Source organism: Staurois parvus, unplaced genomic scaffold (assembly GCF_062004578.1).
Source record: "Staurois parvus isolate SC_StPar_1 unplaced genomic scaffold, SC_StPar_1.0 ptg001054l, whole genome shotgun sequence".
Taxonomy (NCBI): Eukaryota; Metazoa; Chordata; class Amphibia; order Anura; family Ranidae; genus Staurois; species Staurois parvus.
The window spans coordinates 450,790-461,497 of NW_028318850.1; the positions used below are offsets into that span (position 1 = coordinate 450,790).

General features: G+C 43.2%; 1 protein-coding gene across 1 annotated transcript in view; it reads right to left on the reverse strand.

The window, feature by feature from the left end:
- LOC149440758 (uncharacterized) overlaps window positions 1–10,418 on the reverse strand; it is a 66,472-nt gene extending 56,054 nt beyond the window's left edge. Inside the window, exon 1 of the mRNA XM_089658171.1 lies at window positions 10,287–10,418. Within this exon, the coding sequence (XP_089514297.1) occupies window positions 10,287–10,374 (88 nt within the window). The 5' untranslated portion in view covers window positions 10,375–10,418. The remainder of the gene's footprint in view (window positions 1–10,286) is intronic.
- Window positions 10,419–10,708: the final 290 nt, after the last annotated feature.

Genomic DNA, 10,708 nt, shown 5'->3' on the forward strand with positions numbered 1-10,708 from the left:
TCCTGCCCGATGTGCCTCTGCCCGATGTGCCTCTGCCCAATGTGCCTCTGCCCGGTGTGCCTCTGCTCGATGTGCCTCTGCTCGATGTGCCTCTGCCCGGAGTCCAGCCCGGTGTGCCTCTGCCCGGAGTCCAGCCCGGTGTGCCTCTGCCCGGAGTCCAGCCCGGTGTGCCGCTGCCCGGAGTCCTGCCCGGTGTGCCGCTGCCCGGAGTCCTGCCCGGTGTGCCAGTCATTGATATCCCGCCAGTTACCAGACCCGGGCGGTGGAACATTTTGCCCAGCTAGGACTGTTTGGAGCGTCCTGAGGCCGCTCCTTGAGGGGGGGGTACTGTTAGGAATGGACTGGCCAGCAATGGTGGGACTCACCTGCCTTTTGATCTGCAGTACCAGGGCTGGCCAGCGGGTGCTCCCAGCAATCAGAGACTCAACCTTTCAGCCAGCTAACACCTGGAACTGATGATACTGGGGTATTTAAGGGATGGCCAGACTTGCAGACTCTGCCTTGGTGTTGTGTTTCTCTTGGCCCTGTATCCTGTTCCTGCTACCTGTTCCTGTCTGATTCTCTGCTACCTGTCCTGATCCCTGGCTTGTGACCCTGACCATCTCTCTGCTTGACCCTCTGTACTACGCTGCTTGCTACCTGCTGAACCTGGCCTGTGACCCCGACCATTCTCTGCTTGCTCCCCCTGTACCTACCTGCCCATTGATATTGACCCGGCCTGCCTGACGACGCTTGCTTGTATATACTGTTATCTGTGGGTGGTTTGGTTTGGTTTGGTTGCACTGTGTTATGTTTTAGTATTGCACTGCGTTTATGTTTGTATTGTTAGTGTTAATAAATTGTATTGTTTATCACATATCTGAAGTCTGCGTTTCCCTGCATCAGTCACACACCTCTGGTCATACCTGGGAGCCCTGACAGGATGGTTAAGAAAAGGCCATATTACTAAAGAATGCAAGAAAAAGGCCACTTGCAGCGTTTGTAAAGGACGTCATCCTACACCACTACACGAAGAACGTCCAAAGAAAGAGAAATCCTTAATGCCCAAGGACACTGAGGAAGAAAATAAAGCGACAGTATTCTCTTGCAGAGTGAGAGAAAGAGAAATCAATGGCACGTCAATGGTTGTACCAGTGTGTATTTCAAATCCTAAAAGGAAGAACAAGAAGGTATACGTCTATGCGCTACTGGATGCCCAGAGTGACGTCACCTTCATTGATCAAGAAATCTGCAAGAAATTACAAGTGGCCACAGTACCAGTGAAACTCAAACTCACCACAATGACAGGAAGAGACACATTGGTGAACAGTCAAAGAGTTAAAGGACTGAGAGTTAGAGGACTCCACTCAAACTGCATATTAGATCTACCTCCAGCTTATACAAAAGACGATATACCTCTGGATCGAGATCGCATACCTACCTGTTTCAGTATGCGATCTCGATCCAGAGGTATATCATCTTTTGGCACTTCTGCTAGTGATGGAAGTCATACTTGAGATTGTGGTTCCTCCTAAGGACCTAGCATAGTCTTTCAAATGGGAACACCTATCTGTCATATCTCATGAAATGTCCCCGCTGAAGGAATTTGGTGTTGGACTGTTGATAGGCTACGACTGTCCCGAGGCCTTGGTGCCACGAAAGATAATCGCAGGAGGAAAGGGTGAACCCTACGCAGTCCAGACTGATCTAGGATGGGGTGTTGTTGGAGGAAAACGACAGATTGCAGATTCAGGACAGGTGACAGGATTGTGTCATAGAATATCTGTCCAAGAGTTACCAACTGTAAGTCCAGCGAAAGGACTCAAAATCCTAGAATCCGACTTTGCAGACGCAAGTTCTAATGAAAAGAGCGTATCCCAAGAGGACATAAAGTTTGTACAAGTTCTAGAAGATAATATTCAGCAAAATCAACAAGGTCATCTTGAAATGCCCCTACCTTTTAGAGAACGACCTCATCTGCCAAATAACAGATATCTTGCCCTGGCAAGATTGAAAAGCTTAAAGAAAAGGATGGGAAGAGATCCCAAACTGAAAGACGATTATTTGAAATTCATGAAAGAAATCTTCAAAGAAGGGCACGCAGAGAAAGTTGATGGTCAGCCTAAAAATGGAGAAGTGTGGTACATCCCACATCAAGGTGTCTATCACCCAAAGAAACCAGATAAGATCAGAGTAGTTTTTGATTGCTCAGCAAGATACAATGATGTTGCATTGAACGATCATCTACTAAAGGGACCAGATCTTACAAACACTGTACCTGGAGTACTCTGTAGATTCAGAAAGTATCCCATAGCAGTCATGTGCGACATTGAAAAGATGTTCCACCAATTTCATGTGAAGGAAGAAGATAGAGACTTCCTGAGGTTCCTATGGTGGGAAGACGGAGATACAGAGCCGCAGAATACAGGATGAAAGTACACTTGTTTGGAGCAGCATCATCCCCAGGTTGTGCTAATTATGGTATGAAGTATCTGGCCAATCAGAATGAAAAGGATTGTCCATCAGCAGCAAATTTTTTGAAGAAAAACTTTTATGTAGATGATGGTCTTATAAGCCTAGAATCCTCAGAATCGGCAATTCAGTTGGTGAGAGAGAGCCAAGAGTTATGCACAAAGGCAAACCTGCGTCTTCACAAATTCATCTCAAACGACAGAGAGGTACTAGAATCCATCAGTGACTCCGAACGTGCATCAACAATAAAGAATGTGGATCTTAACTATGAGTTAAGTTCAGTTCAGAATGTACTCGGATTGGGATGGAATGTAGAAAACGACAATTTTTTCTTTGAAATATCCATGGAAGAGAAAGTTCCAACTAGACGTACCATTCTTTCCACAGTAGCCTCAATATATGATCCGTTGGGATTCCTATCACCAGTAATCCTCAGAGCAAAAGAAATACTGCAAGAATTATGCAGACAGAAGTTGGGATGGGACAAACCCATACCTGCAGGCTTGAGGCCAAGGTGGGAGAGTTGGATAAGAGACTTGCAAAATTTGAAAGAAATTCGGATACCCAGATGTTTTGTACCTCCTGATTTCGGAAAGTACAAGAAAATAGAACTTCATCACTTTTCAGATGCCAGTAGTCATGGTTATGGTCAGTGCTCCTGCATCAGAGCAGTAGGAGAAGGAAAGATACACTGTGCCCTAGTTATGGGAAAGGCCAGAGTCGCACCCAACAATATTCAGACAATACCAAGACTCGAACTAACGGCAGCCGTCGTTTCAGCATCAGTAAGTCAGTTTCTGAGAGAAGAATTGGAACTGAAAATAGATGAAGAGCATTTTTGGACAGACTCACAAGTTGTCCTAGGTTACATAAACAATGAAGCTCGAAGATTCCACACTTTTGTCGCTAACAGGGTTCAAAAAATTCGAAAAGCAACGAATCCAGAACATTGGCACTATGTTGACACAAAGCAAAACCCGGCAGATCATGCTTCAAGAGGCCTAAATGTAACAGAATTGAAGAATTCAAACTGGTTCACCGGTCCAGAGTTCCTTTGGGAAAGGGAAATCATACCCAGTGAAGGTTATACAGAACTGTCTATGGGTGATCCAGAAGTAAAGGTAGTTCAAACATTGAGCACTGCTGCCAAGTGTCAAGATGACATACGTGAACGACTAGCCAGATGTTCAAAGTGGAATACAGTCATAAACATAGTAGCTCGAATTCAACACTTAGCAAAAGGAATCAGAAAGAAAAAATCGTTGAATGTAGAGGAAAGAGTGAAAGCTGAAGAAACGGTTATAAGACTCATTCATCAAAGATTCTACAGTGAAGAATTGAAGAAACTTAGTCAAGAACCTAAGAGACTTCCAAACAACCACCCATTGTACAAGCTTAATCTTATTCTGCAGGATGGTATACTGAAGGTGGGAGGGAGGCTGGAAAATGCATCGCTACCTAACAGAGTTAAGCATCCAGCAATTCTACCCAAAAATTCTACCTTCACAAGATTATCAATCACTACCACAACAAATCCTTGCATCAAGGAAGAAGCTTTACTCAAAGCTGTTTGAGAGAAGGTGGTTACTGGATAGTGAAAGGAAGCAAAGTTATAGCGAAGTACATAAGTAAATGTGTAATCTGTAGAAAGACACGTAGACCTACAGAAGAACAAAGAATGGCTGATCTACCAGCTGATCGTCTAAACCCATCACCACCATTTCTTTATAGCGGAATGGATTGCTTCGACCCACTTATCACCAAACAAAACCGCAAGGAGTACAAGAGATACGGACTGATATTTACGTGTCTAAGCTCCAGAGCAATTCACCTGGAAATGTTGGAAGATATGTCAACCGACGCCTTTATCAACGCCTTAAGATGTTTCATAGCCATTAGAGGTACTGTCAGAGAACTTAGATCTGACCAAGGATCTAATTTTGTTGGAGCAAAGAACAAATTGAAAAAGGCTTTAAAAGAGATTGATAAAGAAAAAGTAACTGAGTACTTGTTAGAGAAACAGTGTGATTTTCACATGAATGCTCCACATGCAAGCCATACAGGCGGAGTCTGGGAGAGGCAAATCAGAACTGTAAGAAACGTACTAAGTTCAGTGTTGAAAAAGAACGCCGGAAGATTGGATGATGCTTCACTTAGGACACTATTCTATGAAGGAATGTCTATTGTTAACAGTCGTCCACTTACAGTCAACAACATCAACGACCCAACAAGCTTGGAACCTCTAACGCCCAACCATCTACTTCACCTTAAAGCTGATTACATACAGCCACCGCCTGGCAACTTCACCAAAGAGGATTTATATGCAAGGAAAAGATGGCGAAGAGTTCAATATCTATCAGAGCAGTTTTGGAATAGATGGAGCAAGGAGTACTTAGCTCATCTCATACTAAGAAGTAAATGGCAAACATCTAGAAGAAATGTTCATGCTGATGACATAGTGTTAGTAAAGGAAGACAACTTACCTAGAAGTCAATGGAAATTGGCCAAAGTCCTAGAAGCTCGAAAGGACGAAGAAGGACTAGTAAGAAGAGTTTTGTTACAAATGGGAGACTCAAAACTGGACAAAAAGGGAAAACGTCTCACAACTCCACTCAAGTTGGAACGTCCAATACAAAAGCTAGTAGTTCTGCTTGAGAGTAACAAAGACACTTGAGAGTTGAGAAACTGATGGAAAATTCCTCAAATTCATGTTCGAATCCTATTACTGAGAACATAGAATTATAGGTAATTTTGGTGGGAGTGTAGCTGGCCAGCTAAGACCAGTCCTAGGTTGCTAATATGGTTCACATATATGTGTATACCAAACCTGCCAATAACCTCAGTACAGTATATATGTGCATATGTTAAAGCCAAAGCAGAATCATTGCTGTGATTTATGTCTTTGATTGTTATATGACATTTTTATATTAATTGTGTTAGCAGAAGCAGAAAAGGAAAATATGCCTTTAAGAGTTAGTATAAGGTGAGCCAATCACAGACTGAGTAAAACTCCCTGCTAGGATTTTCTAGAGACATATGCTCACCAGACAGAGGAGGAAACAGACAAAGTTCCAATCAGAGAAGCTCCATGGAAGTAGAGAAGGCCAAATAGGTATTTAATGCACTTGTGTGTTCCTCCATTGTTTAACAGTGCAGGTAGATCTGTGTCTAAAAACTGTTGTATGTGTTTACTTGTAGTTCCACCGAACTTACGAATCAAGTCACTGTAGAGTAATCTAACGAATTTATAAATTCAAGCGAATTTATCGAATCAAGTCACTGTAGAGTAATCATAATCGAACGAATTTACCGAATCTAACGAATTTATCAAGCTATTGAATCAACCCAATGTAATACGAATTAAACCATGTAATATGAAAGAAATAAGCCATTGTAAGCAGTTATATGAAGAAGATTGAAGTTATTAAAGAAGTTAACTATAGTATTCGGTGTGCTCTTTAAACCTACTGCATCCATAGAGCGGCATTGGAGGAATTACAGAGTAAAGTCAGTCTAATCAAACAAAGAAACAGCAATTGCATAATTTTTCTAATGCCACAGCGCACAAGGCACCAAAGGGTGCTGCGCCTGCCACACTTAAGGTTTGGGTAATCAAATCGATTCCCCCTGGAGATTCCCAGGCTGACAGATTCCACAAACTTTGCATCAAAGAAACATTCTGGATTTTTTACCCTGAACACTTTGTCACCAAAAGGGCATAATGAAGATTTGGACAATAATCCCATCATATAATTATACTCATTACCATGCTCCAATATACTTTAAGTACATATCTTGCTTTTATAGCATGTCCTCAAATTACATCTTTCTTATTATAAGAACCATCAAGTTTCAGTGTTAGCACCTCAATATAATAATGTTTCCATTGGAGAAATATACAATAAATTCATTTTTTCAATATACCGTATTTTTCGCTCCATAAGACGCACCTGACCATAAGACGCACCTACGTTTTAGAGGAGAAAAACAAGAAAAAAAAAAATATTCTGAACCAACCAATAGACTGCAGACATAGTATAAGAAATGACCAGAGGCTGCGGACACCGTACAGGGGATGACCAGAGGCTGCGGACACCATACAGGGGATGACCAGAGGCTGCGGACCTTTAGGGAGGGGCAGCGGGTACCTGAATTTGACACTTCTGCGGAGCTGTCCTCCCTTTAGTGTGGGCACCCGGCTGTGAAGGCCGGGTGCCCACTGCGCGAGAAGCGCTGAGCTTTGTGAATGCCCCGGCATCTTCTGGGACCTGTCATGTGTCTCAGAAGACGCCGGACCATTCACAAAGTGCAGTGCTTCTCGTGCATGCGTAGTGGGGACCCGGCTGTGAGAGCCGGGTGCCCACACTAAAGATGCAGGCGCAGGAAGACTGTACAGCGCTTGGCTGAGGAACAGGTAAGGTCCTGCTGCAGAGAAGAGCTGAGCGGCCGGCCCGGTATTCTAACACGGTGGCGGAAATACTGGACCAGCCGCTCCATAAGACGCACTGACTTTTTCCCCCCTTTTTTGGGGGGGAAAAAAAAAGTGCGTCTTATGGAGCAAAATATACAGTATATTAAAGTGTATACCTTTCCTACCTATTCATAGTAGGTGGTATTTTTAAAAAAAGCCACTCCATTATATTATAGTTACAGGCTCATGGAACCCCCATTTTTAGGGTATGGAAAATATCTGTATATACCTTTATATTCATTTTTTAATAATCATATTTTTGCATATTTATTTGCATCTCCTTGCAATTTGCATTCTCCTGTGCCTATGGTGGATCCGATCATGTAGCTGCATGATTTTTACTTTTTTTTCTTCTTACTATAACTTTTAAATTTTTTTTATCAGATTTTTCCTTGTTCCTGGACTTCTGGTTCTGGTTCCACTTCCCCTTCTCCCGTACCACGTTCTCCCTACTCTTTTCTTCCCCCCCCTTCCCTCTTTTTTACTTATGAGAATCTTTTTCATGGACTTGTAAACTATGGCCAATTTGCAGTTCACTAGTCCCGAAAATGTCTGCGATCATCGCTTAGCTCATTGCACACTGTCACTGCACCCTTTCTGCTCTCTCACTCCTCCTCTTTCCTTTCCCCATTTGCTCTCCGGGGTCTGACAGCTTATATATCCCTCTGTTGTATAGGCGGGCTTGCTTGACAAAGGAAGCAGAGCTTCTGAAACGCATTGTACCCGCCATTCACCTGTCACATCCCTCCACCGCTCGGCTGGAATTTTTGAACGAACGCGCGGCTCCCTTCCAGGTTATGCAGCCTACATCGATCCATCGATCAGAGTGTACTGCGGTCCCGCTTCTGTCTACCATCTCATCCTGCATGCTGATTGAAGGATTCTTAAATGAAAGTCTTCTGCAATAAAGTTTCTATGTTTTTTAACTTACACCGACCCAGTCAATCTTATTGACACCCCAAACACAGGTCGCAAATGCAGCGCACTGGATCGCATGGTACAAAACGACTATGAAATCCGGTTGCAGTGCAATTTTAAAATTGCTGCATGCATAAGTTTGGTGCTATGTGGTGTGATTGCGGGGGAATGCGGTGTGGTTCCTGTGCCATTCATATGTGGTTCATAATGTGAACCAAGGCTTAAGGTACATGTCACTAACATGTAAGGCTACATGCACAGGGTGGTTTGGCTCATGTGCATGAAGGTGGCGTTTTTTAGGTGGCACAGGAGCAGCATCCAGCTCCGCTGCCTGCATGACAGGCTGAAATATGCTGGATGCTGTGCCAAGGCTTACAGTCGTATGCATTTTGGCCTTACAACCCTAAACGCACACAGCCGTAAACGCAAGTACTACTCAGTACAGCATTTGACCACATCCAGCCACCGGGTATGTCAGCCTGTCATAGCTTGTGATAGGCTGCTGGCAGCAGAGCTGGGTGCTGCTCCTGTGCTTCCTGTGCACCTGAATATGCCAGATGTGACATACACTCACCGGCCACTTTATCAGGCCCACCTGTTCAATTGCTCGATAACAATTGCTAATCAGCCAATCACATGGCAGCAACTCAATGCATTTAGGCATCTAGAAGTGGTGAAGTTGACTTGCTGAAGTTCAAACAGAGCATCAGAATGGGGAAGAAAGGGGATTTAAGTGACTTTGAATGTGGCATGGTTGTTGGTGCCAGACGGGATGTTCGGAGTATTTAACCACATACCACCCAGCCACTGTAGAAATACGTTGGCACGGCTGGGAAAAACCACGTTTTAAAACACGTGTTTGCAAAACAGGTAGGGAGCGTGCACGAGGCGCGCCACCGCCCTACCTGTCCCGCCGATCACGGCCACGGATGTCAGTCGCCGGGTCACAGCCGGTTGTTACCGGCTGTGTCCTGCCGATTAGCGGCAATCACTGACAGAGAGCAGGGCTGCAGTAGCTCTGCTTTCCGTCAGTTCTCTGACAGGCTGAGCCGAGAGAAGAGTTTATCTCTCCAGATCAGCGTGCCCCCCCCCCCCAGTACACACCCCACCCCCTAGTAAAACACTCCCCTCACACAGTTAACCCTTTCAGTAAATAAAAAAGTTAACCCCTTCCTGCCCAGTGCCATTAGTACAGTGTCAGTGTTTTTTTTTTTGCACTGATCACTGTATTGGTGTCACTGGGGATGTCAGTGACCCCAAGTCAGTTCCCCCCCAGTGTCAGAATGTCCGCCGCAGTCCCACCATAAGTCACTGATCATCGCCATTATTAGTATGAAAAAAAAAAATTAAAACCCCAGTATCTTTCCCGCCATTTGTAAACGCTATAACTTTCACGTAAACCAATTAATTTACACATATTGGGGTTTTTTTTAGCAAAGACATGTCGCAGAATGCATTTTGGCTGAAATTTGACGAAATTTCATTTTTTTTACTGGACATGTTTTATAGCAAAAAGTCCAATATATTGTTTTTTTTTCTCAAAATTGTCAGCCTTTTTTTTTTATAGCGCAAAAAATAAAAACCGCACAGGCGATCAAATACCACCGAAAGAAAGCTCTATTTGTGTAAAAAAAAAAAGAAGAAGAGGGACATACATTTCATTTATGTACTGTATTGCATGACCGCGCAATTGTCTATTAAACTTGAGCAGCGCTGTACAGCAAAAAAATGGCGTAAGTTGCAGTATCTATACCATAGTTTGTAGACGCTATAACTTCCACACAAAGCAATCAATATACACTTATTGGGATTTTTTTTTACCAAAAACATGGAGCAGAATACATTTTGGCCTAAATTTAGAACTAATTTTGAGTTTACTATATATTTTTTTTTATAGCTGAAAGTAAAAAATATCGTTTTTCTTCAAAATTTTTGGTCTTTTGTTTATAGCGTGAAAAATAAAAAGCGCACAGGTGATCAAATACCACCAAAAGAAAGCTCTATTTCTGTGGAAAAAGGATGTAAATTTAGTTTGAGTGCAGCATTGCATGACCGCGCAATTATCAGTTGAATTATTGCAGCGCCGAGTAGCAAAAAGAGGCCTGGTCATTAATGGGGGTAAATCCTCTGGAGGGCGAGTGTTTAAAAAAAAAAAAACTGCTGATCTACTGGGGTTTTCATGCACAACCATCTCTAGAGAAATTAGCAGTTTGTGTTACCAAGCAATTGAACAGGTGGACCTAATAAAGTGGCCGGTGAGTGTATATAGACCAAGTCGTCCGTATACATGAGGCCTAACACAAGGATAAAGGACAGTAAAGTAACAATAACATACCATTAGAAGTATAACACGGAATACTACACTAGAATATGGCGGCCCTGCATATCTCCCAGTATTCATGCTGTGACCATTAACCCTTTGCTCTGATATGCAGGATAGACTCACCCTTTAGCGTATGGCCCAGGAAGGGAAAGCTGATTAGAACCAGAACTTTCATTGTGGTCCGTACTTGGAACTTTTCCCCAGGACACATCTTGTTGAGTCACTTCTACTGAGACCCATATGAATCGACTGAATCCCAACCCGAGAACATGTCTTCACTGTCAGCCAACTACACTGATTTCACTTTCACTTTGTCAGTACGGAATGACGTCTGCTGCTATCTACCGCCACATACAAGTACTGCAGTCTCAACAAGGACTATTTAAGGCTCCCTTCACACCAATGTACTTTTTTTTAGTGCTTTCTGCAGAAACGCACTACAATCCATTTAACATGGTTTCCTATGGGACATGTTCACACCTATGTTTTTTTGAGCTGCTGTGTTTTTTAAAGGGTTGGGGACTTTTTTTAACCACTAGCCTACA